At 40.3% G+C, this 20,009-nt stretch overlaps 1 protein-coding gene across 2 annotated transcripts in view; it reads left to right on the forward strand.

Moving 5' to 3' along the window:
* KEL (Kell metallo-endopeptidase (Kell blood group)) overlaps positions 1–2,808 on the forward strand; it is a 42,574-nt gene extending 39,766 nt beyond the window's left edge. For both annotated transcript variants that reach the window (XM_083799016.1, XM_083799017.1), the window contains one exon: positions 824–2,808. In XM_083799016.1, coding sequence (XP_083655142.1) covers positions 824–1,000 — 177 coding nt within the window. In that variant the 3' untranslated portion in view covers positions 1,001–2,808. The remainder of the gene's footprint in view (positions 1–823) is intronic.
* The last annotated feature ends 17,201 nt before the right edge of the window (positions 2,809–20,009 follow it).

Below are 20,009 nucleotides of genomic sequence, written 5' to 3' on the forward strand. Positions count from 1 at the left end.
TGCAAAGTTGTGCAGTTGTGCAGGTGAGTTTTTTTTTCATCATCATGACATTGGATTTCTGTGCTCAGAAAGGTCATACCCATATTAATCACTGTAAATGTGCAAAAGGAAAAGTTTTCTCTATGTATTGGCATCAGGTCCACACAATATGTAGAAAAGCAGTAATTCAGTTCTGAAATTACAAATAATTGGGTCTTGACACCAAGATTTGCATTTCAGAGGTGATCTGACAGCTACTACATCATTTGTTAATGAATAAAGACTGGAATCACAAGAGTGAAAATTTGGATTTTCAGTTGTAACACCAATTAAGTCACATAATCTTCCCCCCAATATAGTAGTAATGGGATGTTGTGATGAGTGCTCACCTTTCCTAATGAGATATAATTCATTTTTGTTAATAAACTAAGTCTGGACACTTAGGCTACATCTATACTGTCACAGTAGGACAACAGTAAGACACAGTAGGACCCAGTAAGACACAGTAGGACACAATAGGAACCTTGGAGTTCAAGGCTGCATGAACCCAAAATCCAAGGTGGTCTAAATTCATTTTGTTGTGGACTGTGTAGCTTAGAGAAAAAGCAGATGGCTGGTCAGATAGGAAAATTGGGACAGAGAAGTTTAGGAAAAGGGAAGGGAAAATAGTCATAAATTGTGGTTGTGAAGGGAAGTATCTGAACATTGTTGGCACTCATGAAAGTGGTTCTTAGTCTATTCCAGCAGCCTCAGCGGTGTGGAATGTGCAGAGGCATGAGGACTTATGACTTATTTACATGAGGACAGTCACCCAAACTGACTTTTCTGTTTTACTTTCCCTCAGGCAATGTGTGGACACCAGGATCCTGAGGAATTACAGTCTTCCTCGAACACTGATCCACACAGTCCCTTGTCACTTCGCGTCTGTGGGCCTGTTAGCAATAGCAGGGACTTTTCCAAGCACTTCCACTGTCCCAGTAGATCACCAATGAACCCAGACAGCAAGTGCCACATTTGGTAATCTGTCTGGAGGAGGAAGAATGATACAACTGCACGAAGATGAAGGCCTGACTTGTGCAAGTATGACCATGGGGTCATACTCAGGGCCCATGGGGTGACATGGGGCTTTTATTCACTCTTCTGCCTTCTTTTTCTTGATATCCTTTTCTTGTCAGTTTATGGTAGCAAAAGCCTCCAACTGAGCTCATAAGGGGAAAAGGTGTCTTCCCACTGCTCCCAGCACTGTCCCCCAAATGGGACAACTCTGTAGACCAGGAATTCCCAAGGTAAAAAGATGACTAGCCAGTCTCTAGTAGGTAACAACTTCTGAGGAGTTGTAAACAGAAGTAATGTTGCATCATTAGGCCATCTGTTCAGTGCATTTCTCTGTCTACTCTAGCAACCTCGGTCATGTTGAATGGGCAGGGCAATATATTAGACTCCTAAGATTTGTTCATACAAGTTTGTCTCTTAGGAAAATTGTATGTGTTACTATGCAAACTACACATGTAAGTTACCAGAGAAGGAAGAATCCACTTCTATTCAATCTGCTGATAAGTAGTAGGGAAAACTTAGTGGCTGCATTTTCTAGGCTGGAAGATGAGTTACTAAATAATGAAGGTTATGCAGGTACTCTATAGGAAAGCATCCTCCTTGAGGAAAGTGAGACTGGGAGCTGAGAACTAACTCTCTTTCTGCTTTCTTTCTTTTCCAGCAGGAATCTTTTTTTCTTTCTTAGTCTCTGTTTAAGATTGAAGGTATGGTTAAGGGTGAAGCATGGAACAGTAACAGGAGTTTCTAGGGATCTCTGAAGAACATTAACTTGAATATTCAGAATGCCAAGAACTTCTCTGGACCCAAACCAGTTTCTCTCATCCCTACAAGTTTTCTTATGCCTACATTTGTAAATATTTACCATCCAAAAAGAGGAGTTTGTCAGACATAGAATTTCACTATCTACTTGAAACTGAATTTTACATATTAATTTACTTTAGAGAAAAAAAAAGAGTAAGAAATAATATATTTTAGGGTAGCAAGAGACATTCTTAAAGCACATTCTCAAGAGCAATGTATTAATTTCATCAATTTCAGGTTCTGATAATTTTTATATATATATATATATACATATATCAATCTTCTACACATTTTACCAAAATTAATAAGTATTCAAAACTCTCCCTTTTGCATACACTTCAAACTGTTCCGTTTATTTTACTTAATATATTGTATGCCTGGGGATTGTTTGTAGAATAGATGATGGTAAGTGAAAACACCCTTTATCAGTATAAGCATAACTACCATTATGGAAATCTTAATAACCGTATTAATCCTTTTGAAGTACTGACCAAGGCAGCAAAGTATTTCCCATGAGTAGACTGTTCAGAGATTTTTTCATTTATTAAAGACTAAAATATTAATAAAGAACATGCTTCAGGAAAAAAAAATATACTTTGATTAGAAACTCTTTATGGCCAGGTTTTGTTTCTTCATTCTTTATTTGTACAGTTCCCAGCATGACCAGAGTTTGTAGCTGAACTTCACTAATAATAAATAATACCTCAGAATAATGGCATTTATTTACCCATCATAAAAAATAACAAAATTCAGATTTTGTTTATCTTTATATTTTAAACAGTGCATACTATTCCTCTACTTGCTTAATCAAGTTTGTCCTACCAGCATGTTCAAAATGTTTGGTCTTTCTATCAGGTGCTATAATAATTAATTATATGCATCATTATACCAGACCTTGTGTGTATTATAGCAGTTATTTCACTGGACTGAGGCAACTTGTCTTCTTTGTTTATAACGTGTATAAAAAGCAAAGGCTCATCTTGATGAGTTTTTTTTTGTTTGTTTTGTTTTGTTTTTTTTTACCAGAATAGAACAGAATAGTTCAGTTGGCGAAGGGAAATTCAAAGATTATCTAGTCCAACTGCCTGACCACTTCGGGGCTAACCAAAAGTTAAAGTATATTAATGAAGGCATTGTCCAAATGCCTCTTAAATACTGACAGGCATGGGGCATCAATCCCCTCACTAGGAAGTCTGTTGCAGTGTTTGAACACTCTTGCACTAAAGAAATTTTCCTAATATCTGGTCTGAACCTTCCCTGGTGCTGCTTTGGGCTGTTCCCTCGTGTCCTAATGTTGGTTAACAGGGAGAAGAGACCAGCACCTCTGTGCTTCCCTTGCTCAGGAAGCTGTAGAGAGCAATGAGGTGGCCTGTTAGCCTTCTTTTCTCCAGACTAGACAAATCAAGTGTCCTCAGCCTCTCCTCATAGGACTTGCCTTCCAGCCCCTTTACCAGTTTTGTTGCCCTCCTCATTCAACTATCGTACTATCCTTTTTACATTGTAGAGACCAGAACTGCACAAAATATTCAAGCTGAGTCCACACCAATGCTAAACAGCATAAGAATCATCTCTTTTGACTGGCGGGCTATGCTGTGGTTAAGGCACCCCAAAATGCAGTTTGTTCTCTTGGCTGCCAGGGTGCAGTGATGCCTCACGTTAAGCCTACTGTCAACCAGCACTCCCAAATCCCTTTCTGCTGAGCTGCTCTCTAGCCACTCTTCTTCCAGCCTGTACCTGTGTCCAACATTACTCTGTCCCAGGTGCAGAACCCAGCATTTTCCTTTGTTGATCTTCATGCCGTTGCCAATTGCCCAGTCCTCCAACCTTTCTAGATCTCTCTGCAAGGCCTCTCAACCTTCCAGAGAGTCAACAGCCTCTCCCAGTCTAGTGTCATTAGTGAACTTGCTGAGGCTGCATTCAACTTCTGCAACCAGATCACTGATAAAAATGTTGAACAGGACTGGCCCTAGAACTGGGCCCTGGGGAACACCACAGGTGATTGGCCATCAGCCAGATAACTGGCCACTACTATAATCCTATGAGCTCTACCATGAGTCAGTTTATCACACAGAGTAGTGTGAACCTTTTCATCTCAGAGTTGAAAAGTATGTGAGAAATGCAAGAAGAGAAGTCTGGCTTATGGAAACAATTGCATGAGCCCTTAATGAATTTATTGGTTATTTTTTTCAAGGGGAGAAGAAAGACTAAGCACTTTCAATATTTGCACAAGGTCTCTCTCCTTTTTTTCTTAGTGTTGTGGATTCAGTGGGATGTGGGTGGTGAAAAGAAGCCTTGCTGCCTAGTAGGTGATCTTGAAACACAAGTAGATGTTCACATTGCCATCATCTGTGACCACAGCAATGATTTCACACTTTATGTCATGCATTGAAGAAACAGCACAATGATGCTAATATTCAAGAAAAGGGACTGATCCAACAGCAGATCCTTCACTGCTGAATTCCTCAGTCTCTGATAGTCCTCCTGTTGCACCATATTGATCAGCTCCATTCCTTCTCCTGTAGACGAGGCCACAAATGTTTCTTCCATTTGCTCCCAGCCTGCAGCTAGAGATAAGTATGGACAACATAAATTTTCTTCTTTCTCTCATTTTGTATTAAAATATCCTTTTGGACTCTTTTGAACTTTCAGTCCTTAGCTCTTTTCTCTACCTGCTTTCTAAACTTAAGACTTCACTTTACCCTTACTGCGTGTCCATTTTCTCCTTCATACTAAGGAGCTTTTCATTCACACCACTCTCTGTTTGCTTCCCTTGGTCTTTCCTTGGATTTATTCTTCTCAATTCTGTATGCATTCCTCAATGCTCGCCCTCCCCACAGTGTTCTCATAATTTGCAAGTGTTTTTCCTCGATGTGTGTGGATATGTGTGTAAACCTGGCCTGAATTTCTCTCCCTCTGCCCTCATAAGTTCATGCCATTGCTACGGGGTAGTAAGCTGTCATCAAGGAGGGGGAGACCATCTTTATTGCTATTTTACCAGGGGAACTGAGGTACAGTGAAGCAAGGCATTGGAAGAACTGGGGACTGGCATCTGGATTCCAGTGGTTTGAGACTTGCAGGATTTATTTTTTTTCATCTTTTCTCAACACAATCTTTCCCATTCTCTTGTTACAAGTGTACTTTTCTTCCACTGAATTTCTCTTCCCTCCTCTTCACACTCTTGCATTTGGGCAGTTTCCCCATTTCCTTCTCAACACACCTTCTCCCTGACTCTTGCATGTCTTGCTTTCTCTCTTCCTGTGCTGGCCCAACTTCTCAGACTTGTTGTCCCTGAATTACTACACTTTGATCCTGTTTCCTGGGTATGCTCTGTATGGGTATGCTTACTCATTTTTCTGCCTCAATTTCATTGCTGCATGGGAGACAGCAGAAAAATGACCAGTGGAACAAAGAGACAGAAGGAGGAAAGAAGAAAGAGAAGCTCAGCTCAGACCTTCTCTAGGAAGCAATACTTGAATGGTCAGCATGTCACAAGTTCTTCCTTCCTTCCTTCCGTCCGTCCGTCCGTCCTTCCTTCCTTCCTTCCTTCCTTCCTTCCTTCCTTTCTCTCTCTCTCTTTCCCTCTTTCCCTCTTTCATTTTCTCTTTCTCTCTTTCTCTCTTTCCTTCTCTCTTTCTTTTTAAGCATGACCTATTGTCACATTGAGAGGAACTGATCACTTCTGAGAAAGATAGGAGAACTTAAAGAGAACCACAATTCCAAAGATAACAATTCAGATAAGGGTCCAGAGCCATTGCCTTTTCCAGGGCACCGCCAATCAATTTTTTTTTTTCAGGAATTAAGAACAGTAATTACTGAGTTGCCACAGGGTAATTTAAGTTATTTTAGATACTGCTCTCTCAAGCACTGATCTGATTTTGCAGGGAGTTACACATTAGGAACGCTTGTTTCTTATCACAGGTGGGATCTTCTAAGAATTATTTTCTCCTTAGAGTTTTAACTCTTGCCTCAAAGGTTCTTAAAGAATTTTTCGTTCCCTACTTCCACCATGCTCTGAGGAAGCCCAGCTTTGAACAAAGTTTCTGCTTTCTTATGGCACTACTTTGAGAAACCTTCAGTTTCTGAGCAAAAAAACTTTACTATTACAATCCATTCCATTAAATAAGAGGCGGCATGAGAAAGACTGTAACCACATTGGCCAATGTGACTCTCCAAAAATGGGTATCGGAACATTGTACAAGACCAGTGCAGAGACCAATAAAAAGGCTATTGCTTAAATGAATAAGAGAGTTCTTGCCTAAAATATGACTTTTGAAATATTTTATTTTGAAAATTACTTTCCCCCTACTCTCCTTCCTTTGTATCTTCTTCCTTCTTTCCTTTACTGTACTTTTCCCTCTCAATGGTCATCCCAGATTCTTTCTTTCATCTTTGCACAGCCATGACTACACTAATAGGCCCTAATATCCCTTACCAGCCTAACCTGGAGCCCCATCTTCTGCCCATGGTTCTGGGAGCTTCATTTAAGCTCAGGCCTGGGACTCCACTACCTTTCTGAGGTATGCTGTAAGTAAACCTATCTCCAGCTCCAGCTCCACCTTATCTGTTCCTGGACAGGGACCCTATTATTCTGGCTCTCAACTTGCAGACTGACTTCTTGACTTGGCCTTGAATGTGTCATCATTATGGACTTGCCTGGCAGACACTGGACAGTCTGACCCTGGTTAGTTTCATTTGTCCTGATGTTTTCATCTCCAGCTTGACCATTGATCTGCCTCATAATCATGGACCTGTTCGATGATCTATATCCTCGACTGACCCTAACTAGCATTCCAGGCCTGCCTTGCTTGCCTTGCTGAGCGTGCACTTGTCTACTGGCTCCTTGTCCCTTAGAAAGCAGCTGGAACTCAATGAAAATTAGCTTGGGTTTTCCTGAGCCCTAAGCTGAACAACATGGAGCTGCATCCACCACTGAGCAGAGCCTATGATCCCTTCTGAAGGATCAGCCTGTTTCTGGGCACTGATGTCTTCAGTGCCCATCACCTACCCAGCCACCAGGAATTTGAGTGAGGCCCCCTGCATCCCTAGGATGCCCAGTCTCTTGTGCTCCCCAGAGGTGGCCTGGACCCTTCTTTTCAAGCACACTGAGCACACACACTGGGCTTTAAGTCCCCCATATGCCATGTCCACTTCCCAGGTCCTTGTCCCTTTTCCTGGCTCTTCACCCTTGGAAATTGCCCTGTGGCACCCTGTAGCAATTAAATCATTCTACAGCCTGTCCATTCTAAACCGTCACTCCATAAGTTATGATGGGGACCTACTGAGAATGCAGGCTGCAGTCAGGGCCATGAGTGAACTAAGAGACCTTAATGGTCCTGACTTGCCTAAGCTTGTGCATCCACCCACATCTTCTGTGCGGTTTAAGTGTAGGGCTAGGCTGTGTCTGACCCTGGTTATTGTCACTGAGTCTGATCCTGACACTGGCTGACTTTCCTGCTTGAACTCGGACCTGCCTCACCATCATGGACATGCCTGCTCATCTCTTCCCTGGGCCTATCCTTATTGCCCTGTTGCTGCTTCTCAGGGGCTATGGGGACTGGGCCCTGGTGGGTGAGGGCTCTGCCCTGCAGGTATTGTTATCACACTTGGTGGCTTCTTGTTCCTTAGGGAGCAGCTGGTCCCCATCATCCTTTCACATCACTTTTCACACCTCTTCTGATTTTGTCTTTGCAAAACCAAGTTTCTGTGTCCATACCCCATTTCTTCTTCTGCCTTTCTTACTCTCAAAGTCTCCTCTTTCTCATTCTCCCACTTCAACACATCTTCTCACCTGCTGATGGACTGTTTCCTTCTTGCTGTCCCTCCTTGGCTGTGTGAATCATGGTCTGGCTTTCCAGTGGTATGAAGGCATTGGAGAAGATGAGGCAGTAAGTGGCAAGGAGCATAGACACCAGATAGATAGCAAATCTCAGGGAAACCATCAGGGTTGGATTACTCCTCATCCAAATCTCTTGTCCACTTGACACACTTTTGTTCCTCATCCCCCTTCAGCTAACAGTCAGAATTTCCCTGGCATCACAGCCTTGGGACACATTGTGACATCACTGGGCTCTTCTGATACACAAAGGTGCTATACACTTTCAGGCAGAAACACCATGGACTTTGCCTCATAGTTAGCTAACGACATCCTAAAGCATGAAAAGAGTGTGAAAGCTTTTAGGAATCAGTGAGAGTATGTCTTTCTTCAAAGTTAGAAAGAAAGAAATTTAAAGGGGTCTACATTTGATAGGACCATAATAATAGAAGGTCACCTAATATGAAATATCGTGTTTCATCCTCAACATTTCTCTAGCCTCTCCTTTCAAGAAGTGCCCAAGGTAACTCTGAAATTGGAATATATATCTATATAGATAGATAAATATAAGACTGGTACAACTGAAAGGGAAAAGAAGATATAATGTCTATTATTTTTGTGTATTTCATGTTCTTTGGATCTCTCAGTAGAGAATAATAAATATTAAAAAAAAATAATAATCAGAATTATAAGCATGTGTTCTTAAATGTCCTCTAGATGGTGATCTAACAATATCAAATGCAGGAACAGCTGTTCTTACAAAGTACCTGTTCTAGGGGAAAACAAACAAAACAAAACAAAACAAAAACCTCATGTCTTATTAACCCTTGCCTTTCACCTTGCCAGACAAAATTGTCATTTATAATGGAGTCTCAGTCTGGACTATGCTTTGTCTAGGACTTGAATGATAGTTTTTCACCATGCAGCCTGTGGGACAAATCTCTAATTATTTTCAAACTCACATTTAACCCCAACTATCATTTACTGTACCAAATATCTTCCACAGTTCTTGACTTTATGTAGAGTTTTATGTTACCAGTGGCTTTTACTATTAATTAATTAATTAATTTATTCTTTACTATTAGTAATGATCTTTATATTCAAGACCTTTTTTTTTTTTTTTTTTTTTTTTTTTTCCTGAGATGTTCAAAGCCAAAGCCTGTCTGGAATTTAGGCATGTCAGGAATTTAGGTTGTCAAATCAAGATAATAATTCTCCCAGGCCTATTGAACTCACTACAGAAGTAAAAATATACAAGTATACATATATATATATATATATATATAGTGATTTGCAGACCGTGAAATCTCTGTACCAAGTGGTGACCTTTGGTCATCTTCAGCTCCGTGTTCAAAATATTCAAGTGTGGTTGGATTTTTTTTTGTTTGTTTGTTTGTTTTTTCCTTTTTTTTTTTCTTTCTTTCTTGTATTTTTTTTTTTTATTCCAGCTAATCTAAAAAAAAAAAAAATTAATCCCAGAAAGCAATTATTAGAATACGATTTCAGGAACTTAAAATGCTTTTTTTTTTTCTTTTTTTTCTTTTTTCTTTTTTCCTTTTTTTTTTTCCCAGAAATTTTTATTAAATTGAATGGTTGAATAATACATAGATGTATAAATTTCTCACATACTGTCTCCTACAGTGGGCAGTGGTGTGTGATAAGGAGTGAGATCAATATACCAAATATCAGTAGCAATATACTCAGGCCTTAACAGATCTCAAGACACAGCTCTTAAGACAGAGTAAGAGGGAGTGGGACTGGAATGTGGAATTTTCAGTTCTGCCATGTGACTAGTAAAACAAGGGGCATGCTCCCTGTAGAGATCTCTGGGTCTAAAGGAATCTGTACCCAATTCAGTGCTAAGATTGCATATCAAAGGTGTGCATTCCTCACAGGGACTGTGGAATACTTTCAAGTCCTCACCAGCACCTTTATTTAACCAAAGTGGATAAGTAAATAATCCCAGATGTGGAAACTCATACTCCTGCTGAAGTCATGGTATTCAGGTCATGGTATTCATTCTGGCATAAATCTGGGCTTCTGCCTTACCAGGAGGATTCTGACATGGGACACTTGCTTCTACATCTTCCATTGTGCTGACACTAGTGTTGCCGTGGCATAGTTAACCAGAGAGATTAAGTGACAAAAATGTTTTAAATACAGGCATTTTGCTAGATCACTTTTCTAATGGGTGAGTTTTAGATCCAGATAACTATGGATCCACTATGAAGTGGAGCAAAGAGTGGCCCGAGTCCTCCAGCTGCTCCAGCACAAGGACCACTCCTGTCCAGCTGCTGCTGCTCACCCTTGTGCTTGGGGGAGCCATGGTCTCTGCCCAGACTGAGTGGGCTGCCACTTTCCTTTTCGCAGGTTTAACCAGCAGCAAAACTGAGCACGTATCCCAGAGATGCACAGATAGAGACAAGACACTGACACAACCGGTCATACAGGCTGTTGCAGCCAAGGACTGCCTTCAACATCACCTACACTCAGGACTTATGTAAAACATAGACATAGGAAGACCCCGTCCTCCTTTCCAGCTGGTAGAGTTAGAAGTTCACTGCTGCAGGCACACACAGAGTTCTCCAAGTTCATAAGCATACATTTACAGATCCTTTGAGTACTGTCACAGTCCCTCTGTCTGCCCAGCACCCCAGCCCAGATCCTTGGCCTCTTACCCCCTTCATGGGTCACCTACTTGCCAGCTAGTCCAATTTGAAGTTCAATGCAAACAAACATGCACTTACACACTTGTCCCTCATGCACACCACATTCACAAGTCCCCCTGGGCATATCAGCACAGATCCCCTGTCCACCTGATTCCCCAGCTAAGTACTCAACAACTAGTCCAGCTTGAAGTTTGTTAGCCAATACATGCAAACCTTCACACCCACCAGGTCTGGGGAAGATACAGACACTCGACCCCCAGACAAGCAGCCAGCACCAGGCACACAGGCTGTGATCTGCAGCCCCAGTCCAGCCCCTAGTGCGGAGCTCACACTTACTTCACTCACACTGATTTGTATAATGCAGATTCCTCTACATTACAGATCTATCTTCATTAGATTAATTCAACTGATAACGAAAAAGCCTTTAACCCAAATAACTAAGTCAATGATCAAACAAAATTAGATCAATACATTATTTTAGTGGTAAATGTCTAAGAGAAAGGTAGAGTTATAACTAAGAAAGGGATAGTAGCAATTAAGAAAGGAAGCTGGGGCTTTTATCAGAGAGAATGGGAAAAAAAGATCCTCTGGAGGTGGGGAAGGAACAGAAAATTTAGCTAATTTGAAGTTGTTGGATATTGCATCTAAATTGGACATATTTTGAATCAAGTTTTTTGTGCTTGGGCCCGGACATTAGGTAGGTTGACATCACTTCCTGCCTCTGAATAGGTTTAGCTTATATGCAAAATCTCGCTCCATATGGTCTTGTCCTTTTCTGGCATCATCATAATCATTTCTGCTTATTGTCATGGGGCTGGACTGGACAACCAATTCCTGTCTAAAGCTATGCTTCTCTAACTAGACCAAGAGATACAAGTGCATTTCTGTAGCTAATGGAATGGACTCAGTGAAGTCCAAATACCTGCCCTTGTATTCCTATGAAGAGGGGTCCAAGGTAGAAAAGAACAGTGGCTATGGATTACCCTGTTCATAATGTAGATCCAGAAGGGTGGGGAATGAGCAGCCTATGAGAGGGATGATGAAATTGAAACAATTGGATAAACCAGAGTTATAGCAATGATAACTCATTCTAGAAAAATTGACTCAATATTTCATGTTTTCCTTACTTAGTTAACTCTGCAACATGACCTGGTATGAGGTGCAAAGACAATCAAAATATCAAGCCAGTATAGTTCATTGGCCACTGCTCTGAGATTGGCCTGAGGGACAGGGATAAGACAAACTAGTTAATGTATGCTTTCTCTCTCACCAAGTTGAAAGAGCTGGTGCGTGAAATCTAGTAAAGCAGCTCTCCGGTCCAGTGAAGCACAGGACCATAGGCAGCACCAAGAAGGTTATCACTGTCTGCATCAGATGACTCCTCTGTGTGAGGTCAAAGCCCCACTGGATTTGTAATGGGGGGGGTGGAGGAGGCTATAAAGTCATTCCCAAAATGGAGCAGTGAAGGCCTAGAGGCAAGAAGGAGCCAATGAAGGGAAGAAAGGAAATGGACTGAAAGATCATAATCAGTGAAATTCTGCATCCTAACCTAAGGCTGTATTTCTCACAGGACAGTATACTGCCAGGCAACTAAAGCCACACCCACTGGCTGATTTTGATGCCATGATCAGAAAACTGATAGAGATGGAGAACATGGGGACACTCCAGACTGTTATGGGGGACTCCAAGGACATGACTGAAGCATGTCCTTCAGAGAACCCAGAACTACAAAAGCCAGGTAATAGGGTAAGGGTGAATGGTACAGGTAGAATTGCATGAAGAAATCAGAACAGAAATATGTAGAGAGATGCAGGGCAGGACAGAGAGCAATTGGCAGATTTATTAATGGATCATAGGCAGGGAATGGCTGGACATCTGTAAGACAGGAATGATGGATGTTGGAAGTTGTGTGTTTGAAATTAATGAAGATCAGACCATAAACAGTTGTGAGTGTAGGCAGGCAGGAATCGTGGTGAAGTAACTGCTGACAGTTCTACATTATGGCAACTGATCTGCTGTTGCAGGGAATCAACAATTGCACTGCAAATTCTGAGCAACTGGTTCCCCTCTGGCAGACAAGTTCTTTACATTTTTCAGTCATGCTTATTATAAGAATCACAAAATCACAGAATCATCTAGGTTGAAAGAGACCTCCAAGAGCACCTAGTCCAACCTCTGACATAATAATCACAAGTCCTCCATTAAACCACATCACTAAGCTCTACATCTAAACATCTTTTAAATACCTCCAGGGATGGTGACTCAACCACTTCCCTGGGCAGCCTATTCCAATGCCTAACAACCCTTTCAGTAAAGTTCTTCCTAACATCCAACCTAAACATCCCCTGGTGAAAGTGGCAAGTGGTCTACTAGAAACTGTTTCTTCATGACTCAACGTGCATTACACAGTGAGACACACGCTGTCTTTGCTTTTTCATGAAGAATTCAGTTTCTAAGGTCATCAGCACATAGTATACCTAGAGGGATGAAAAAGAGCCGAAACATGGCTCCAAACGTGTCCCTTTTTAACCACTAAAGTTGGATCCTGAAAAATGAAGATACCTTGGTTTTTCTAACACAGCAGATACCAGTAGCCAGGTGGTATCCTCCCATGCAAGAGATTAATAAAACATTATTATCCTAGAGGTCTCATCTATTTTACTATGGCACAGTAAAAAAAAGTTTCTGAACTGGGAGTGATGGCAACAATGGATGTTTTTTATTTCAAAAAACTGTGCAGATTAGATTTCCACTGAATCATGGACAATAAATGTCACTTTCTTTTCTCACTCTCTTTTTGTAAGTTTTCTGTTTTAGTCTGCTATTTTCTTGATTGCTATTAATTATTTAAAATAATAACTGGAAATATATGCAAGCTATCTAGTGTGAATTTTGGAAAAGAAAATGAGACTGTCCACACAGCTTCAGACTTGGGTCTGCCTTTCATAGTGGCAGCAGCCTTGAAAATTATATAATATTTATAATTTGTGCTGAAGAAAAGTAGCTTGGAGGTTATATTAGATGATAAGCCAAAAGTAACTTGAAGACTTAGAAATATGTTCAAAAGGTTACCAAATGATTTGACTTTGGATTTTGCATGCTTAAGGCAAATGGTAGGCTGTAGGGCCCTAAGCCGTCTCACCAAAATTTAGATGTTTAATTTTTAGGTGTTCAAACCTGTATTAAACTTAATCCTCCTTAATACCAAGTGAAGAGAAAATATCACCTCCATGGAATGATGTTTCCCAACCAGCTCAAACACCTGTATCAATACAGGATAAACTACTTTATAGACTAATTCAGACTTAACTAGTTTTTAACTATCTAGATTGAAGTGAGATGAGCACCCCTGCTTGTCATTTTGAAGAAAAAAAAAAGAAAAAAAAAAAGAGAATTCGGATCAAGGAGAAACTCCACATCTGGGAGCTCCTAAAGCTCCTAAAGCAAAGTACTCCACTGCCAGGACCCTTTCTTAAATGGATGAAGAAGCTGGTGCCTTTTTCAGCAGCAGATGAGTCAGCGTAGCATAGAGAAAAAATATTCTCCCGCACAATAAATTTAACTGTTGAAGCATTTTTCTCTGCCATCTCAAGCCTCACAATCGCGGGATAACAAATCAATTGTCTTTCTGACAACCATCCACCAACTCCTTATGCTATCAACAAATGTTGGAATCTCTTTCAGAGTGATCTAATTAAATTTGTTTTAAACTTCAAACAACCCTAGTTAGGCACAAGATAAAACAAAGAGCTTCAGCTTCTTACACTTATTGGTTCAGCCACAATTCCTAGGCAAGTTCTTCAGAAAATTAGTAAATTATTTATAAGTTTGTAAGAAATACAATATGGGAACACAATAAGGTTTGCCTTCTGTTCTCTGAATATGATTGCTTAACATTTTTATGGTTCCTTTATTTTAGTAATGAAATCTATAAAATCACTTATTAAAAAGCTGTAAAATTCAGGGACTCATTCCAATATACAGTATAGGCTTTGAAGGTCTTGCTGCAGAAGGCATTTTAGTGCTTGTACAATGCAAGTCATTTTAATTTTCCATAAAATCTGCATATATCCATCCCCCTGTTTTTGACTCAGCATCAGTAAATCATAGAGTCATTGAATGGTTTGGATTGGAAGGGACCTTGAAAATCCTTAAAGTTTCAATCCCTCTACCATGAGCAGGGACCCCTTCCACTAGACCAGGTTGCTCAAAGCCCCATCCAACCTGGCCTTAAACAATTGTAGAAGGCCACCAGATTTGTCAGGTATGATCTATTTTATTGAAGCTATGTTGGCTGCCATCAATCACCTCTTCATTTTCAATGTACCTTAGCATAGTTTCCAGGAGGTTCTGCTTCATGATCTTGCCAGGCACAGAGGTGAGACTAAGTGGCCTGTAGTTTCCTACATATACCTTTTTTCTTTTTTAAAAGTGGGGGTTACGTTTCCCCACTTCCAGTCAGTGGGAATTCCGCTGGACTGCCACAACTTCTCAAATATGATAGATAGTGTCTTAGCAATTACATCTGCTTGTTCCCTCAGGATGTGCAGAAGTATCTCAGCAAGTCCCATGGACTTCTGCTTGTTTAGGTTCCTTAGCTGGTCTCGAACCTGATCTTCTCCTACAGCATGTGGTTCATCATTCTCCCAGTCCCTGCCTTTGCTTTCTGGGACTTGGGCTATGTGGCTAGAGCACTTTCTCATGAAGACTGAGGCAAAAAAGTCATTGAGTACCTCAGCCTTCTCCATATTGTAGGCAAGCAGGTCTCCCATTTCCTTCTGAAGATGGCCTGCAATTTCCCTAGTCTTCTTTTTATCACTGATGTACCTCTAGGAGCCTTTCTCATTGCCCCATGATGTAGATATTAATGTTTTCCTTCATTGGTGAAGTGAGTGAAAGTCTATGAAGAAAAGATACAAATTCATGTTTATTTAATTAAATATGTAGTAATTATTATTTAATAAATACAGTAACTTAATATATATCATGGTAATGGAATGAGGCCTCCAAATGGATGAAAGCTACATATAGCTAGGGTTCTTGGAAATGAGAATGTGAGGCAACTCTTCATGCCCTTACAGAAAGTGAAGAAAACAGGAATGGTATAGTTACCATGGGAATGTAAAAACATTAGTTTCGTTGTCAGGGCCTTGCATTCCTTTTTCCTCAGGCAAAACATCAGTGACATTCTTCTGACATGCTTTCTTTATGAATGGGCAATTATACTAGATTTTGTCTTAATTTCTCCTGAACCTGCTCCAGAGTTGACCATATGATGTAGCTATTCATTTGATAAGGTACACAAATCACTGATGTAATCTTCCAGGCTGTTATTTGGTTTGGAGTAAACAAGGGTTGTACAATGACAAGACAGAGAGCCAAGGCAGTTAAGCTGTTTGGAAGAAAGACTGCAAAGGTTCACTGCTGTCAGAAGTGTTACTATGTACTGCCACTGAAGCTGCATGATCTCTACCATGCAATACATATCAGTTGTTCTTAATAGCAAAGAAGAGTATTTAGTGTTCAAAGAGTTAAATAAGCATATAATTGTTTAAAAAATTAAGTAAGATTATTAAGAAAATTATTTTTATTTCATTGTTATTATTCTAATAATGTTTTCTAAATAGCCATGGGACACTATATTTTAATCTCAGCGAATTTCACTTCTGAATTTGCCATGGGATAGATATCATTCCACTTCCAGTCTATTCAGAGAAATTCCACTCTTCTCACAGTTTCTTCCTTGGGTATTCATAAGCCTGTGTTTGCAATACTGACTTGTTGTAATGGACAAGGCAGATGTAGGGAATTGCATTGTCCTTTTGAATATAACTGTATTCTGATTTTGAAAAGAAGGCAGTTACAAAATATCAAAGTCTTCATTTGGAGACAAGATTTTCCTTAAGTAGTATCTGCATGTGTAGTACCTAAATCGGAGTATTACAATGTGTATCTTTCAAGGTGTCTGACACAGGTAGTCAGACAATACACTGCTCTAGAAATTTTAGACTTTTTTTTTTTGGTTGGTTTTATATTTTATTTTGTTGTTTGCTTTTTTTTTTTTCAGTTTGCTGAAACAAAAATAGTTAACCCCAAATTTAATGTTTCAACATTATTGCTTGATAGTTTGAGTCATCTAAACAGAGCTGTCTGGAGAGGGAGAGACAAGTATTAGTGTCCCACTGTGAAGCATTTAGAATGAGGTGACTGTGTGGCAGGACAGACTAGACCAATAGTAGATGCTACTCCAAAGATATGATCTCAGATGCTTTACACTTCCTGTTTTCTGTAGATGTGCTTTACATTCTCTTTATCTACCTCTTTAAAGCTGGGGCCATCCCTTTTAGAGCTATTTCTTCAAAAATGACCATACATTTATGCTGCTAGCAAACTGTATTTACTGTTTATAAGGCAAGAGAAAGTGTACTAAAAGTGCAGTTGTGGCAGAAATACTCCCTAGTAGTAATCCTTTCATGCTTTCTCAGAATTGCAACTAAGGGCAGAATTTGCCAGAACGTACATTATCCTCATAATACCCCTGATAATGTGACACCCAATCTCTAATCTCATCTGTACATTTTGGAATCTGACCTACTACTGTAGCACCTGGTCTGAACTCTATGTTGAGTTTATTTGTGTGTGTCTTGCTTTGTACTTTGTGTGTGTCTAGCCCTAGGAAACAAATAGCAGAAGTTGTTTTGAAGATTCTTTTTGTTATTCCTCCCTAATTCCAAAGATAGCAGATTCACAAGTGTTTTTGAGATGAACCCCAAAGGTGGGGAAGTTCAAATGCCTCATACTTAGCAACTTATGTGACTGTCCTCTGAGCTTCTTTTCATAGAATTATAGAATGGTTTGGGTTGGAAAGGTCCTGAAAGATCGTCTAATTCCAAGACCCCTGCCATGGGCAGGGACACCTTTAACTAGACCAGGTTGCTCAAAGCCCCTTCCAAGCTGTCCCTAAACATTTCCAGGGATGGGACATACACAGCTTCTCTGGGCAACCTCTTTCTGGTGCCTCACCACCCTCATAATAAAGAATTTCTTCCTTATATCTAATCTAAATCTACCAGTTTTTAGTTTTAAACCATTACTCCTTGTCCTATCACTGCACTCTCTGACAAAGAGTCCCTCCCCATCTTTTCTGTAGACCCTCTTTAAGTACTGGAAGGCTGCTGTAAGGTCTTCCCAGAGCCTTCTCTTCTCCAGGCTGAACAACCCCAGCTCTCTCAGCCTGTCTTCATAGAAGAGGTGCTCCAGCCCTTTGATCATTTTTGTGGCCCTCCTCTGGACTCATTCTAATACATCCATGTCTTTCTTGTACTGGAGGCTCCGGAGCTGAATGCAGTACACCAAGTGGGGTGTCAGTCAGGTGGGATACGCAGAGCAGAGCAGAGGGGGAGAATCACCTCCCTCAATCTACTGGTCATGCTTCTTTCAATGCAGTCCAGTATACAGTTGGCTTTCTGGGCTGTAAGCACACGTTCCTGGTTCATGTTGAGCTTCTAATCCACCAACACTCCCAGGTCCTTCTCCTCAGGGCTGCTTTCAATCCATTCTCCACCCAGCCTGTATTTGTCCTTGGTATTGCCCCAACCCAGACGCAGGACCTTGTACTTGGCCTTGCTGAACTTCATGAGGTTTGCACAGGCCCACCTCTCAAGCCTGTCCAGGTCCCTCTAGGTGATATCCAGTCCCTCCAGCATGTCAACCACACCACACAGGTTGGTGTCATTATCAAACTTTCTGAAGCTGCAGTCAATCTCACTGTCCACGTCATTGACAAAGATGTTAAACAATGCTGATCACAGTGCACTCCAGCTGCTCATTGACATAAGGGATGATGCCCCCTCCTCATCTCCCCTGCCTGTCCTTCCTAAAGAGCTGGTATCCTTCCTTTTCAACACTCTAGTCGTGGAAGCCATCTCACCACATCTCTGTAATGCCAAGGAGGCCACAGCTCTGCAGGCATGTGTACATCTCTAACTCCTCTTGTTTATTCCCCATACTACGTGTGTTAGCATAGAGACATTTAAATTGTGCCCCTGATGGAGCTGGCTTACAGGCTGGAGTGCCTGGAATTCCTTTGTGCTGCTCTTTTCATGTTAAACTACATACTTAAGAGGTATACTCTTATGGTTCTCTCTCCATGACTTCCTAGTCATGGCATGGAAAGTTTTTTGTTTCTACACAATACAATTGATATGCTATTAATATAAAAATATTTCATATAGTTTCAGAGGAAAGACTAAAACTACATAGAGCATAGGCAATATGAAAGAACTGATGCAAAAAATGAAAGCTGATTTTAAGGTGGTAGAAATTATATTTACTTAATGGTAGTGAGAAATATTCTTAAAACTGCAAAATGATTTATCTTTCCTTAGCCCTACAATAAGTTACGCATGTTTTTTAAAGTTATTTGTTCATTTGGGTAAGGTTTCAAAGTATATCTCTCCCCTAACATAGATAGTTGGGGAAAATTGTCTGGACTTTTAGATTTTTTAGTTTTAAATTATAATTAATTATTTCTCTATTTATAATAAGGAAATACTTCTCACACAGGTAATGCTAAAAGGCAACAGTAGCTGAATATCTGTCCCTGCTTCTTACTTCATACAATCAACACCACAGAATCTTTATGTAATACTCACTGGCAGCACGTGAACTAAAAACACAGCTAAAAGTTTGTGCTCATTATACCATGGCACAGAAGTCAGTATAGATAGTTGGAGACATAGTTGCAGTAGTTGAAGGAAACTACCAGTTCAGATAAATTTAGTGATACAGTTTAAATTTATATTGTTAGAATCATTGCTTCCATTTATATATATATATACATGTATATACAATGAGAAAGTATCATTTCTAAACTTCTCCTTGATCATGATGTACTCTTTCAACACAACTTTAACTGAAAACGGTATGGAGCTAGAAATGTCCATGAAATAGCTGTAGAGCTGCAGAGAGCTCGTGGATTTGCAAATCAGCAGTTTTGTGAGCTGTGGGAATAATCTGGCAAAGTAATGCCTACAGGTTTTATAAGAATTAGTGTGCTGAGTATATATGCATGCTTCCCACACTCCAAGTTCTGTTTACATTACTTCCGACAAAGAAGCTGGCATCAGATTTCCATTACATGATGGTGGAAACCAGAATGTTTCAAACTGTTGAAAAAGAGAAATCTCCAAATGGAAAAAGATTAAAAAGACCACATAGCCTAAGGAAGAAAAGAGCAAGAAGTGACAGTATACTTCGTACAGACTGGAACCAAAACACTAAACCAATGAGCAGGTCTGTAATAGAAATAATCAGTTTTCAGATTAAGTTTGCATATGACATCAGGTGAGAATAGATTGGGAGTCAATATTTATAGTTGTCTTCAGAAGGGACTTAAGAGGCAGAGAAACCTGGATATTTAACACTTTTCCCTGGCATTCCCACCTACAGGAGGAGCTAATTGAAATAGGTTTGTTCAGACAGTATTTCTTTTTCAGTAAACTTCATGACTCCAAAGGGCAAATTATGGAAAAATGCCTTGGGTGCACAGAGGATGTTCACATGGAAAAATACTTTGTGGTCTTTTCCTCAGGGTTTGGATGAAGGTCACCCAGATACAGTGTTCTTACAGTGGTTCTAGAGAAGTGACCTCTCATCTCATCACAGGCTTAAAATGAGAAGATGGGCAAAGATGT

Source organism: Anser anser (assembly GCF_964211835.1).
Source record: "Anser anser genome assembly, chromosome: 1".
In the NCBI taxonomy this organism is placed as follows: Eukaryota; Metazoa; Chordata; class Aves; order Anseriformes; family Anatidae; genus Anser; species Anser anser.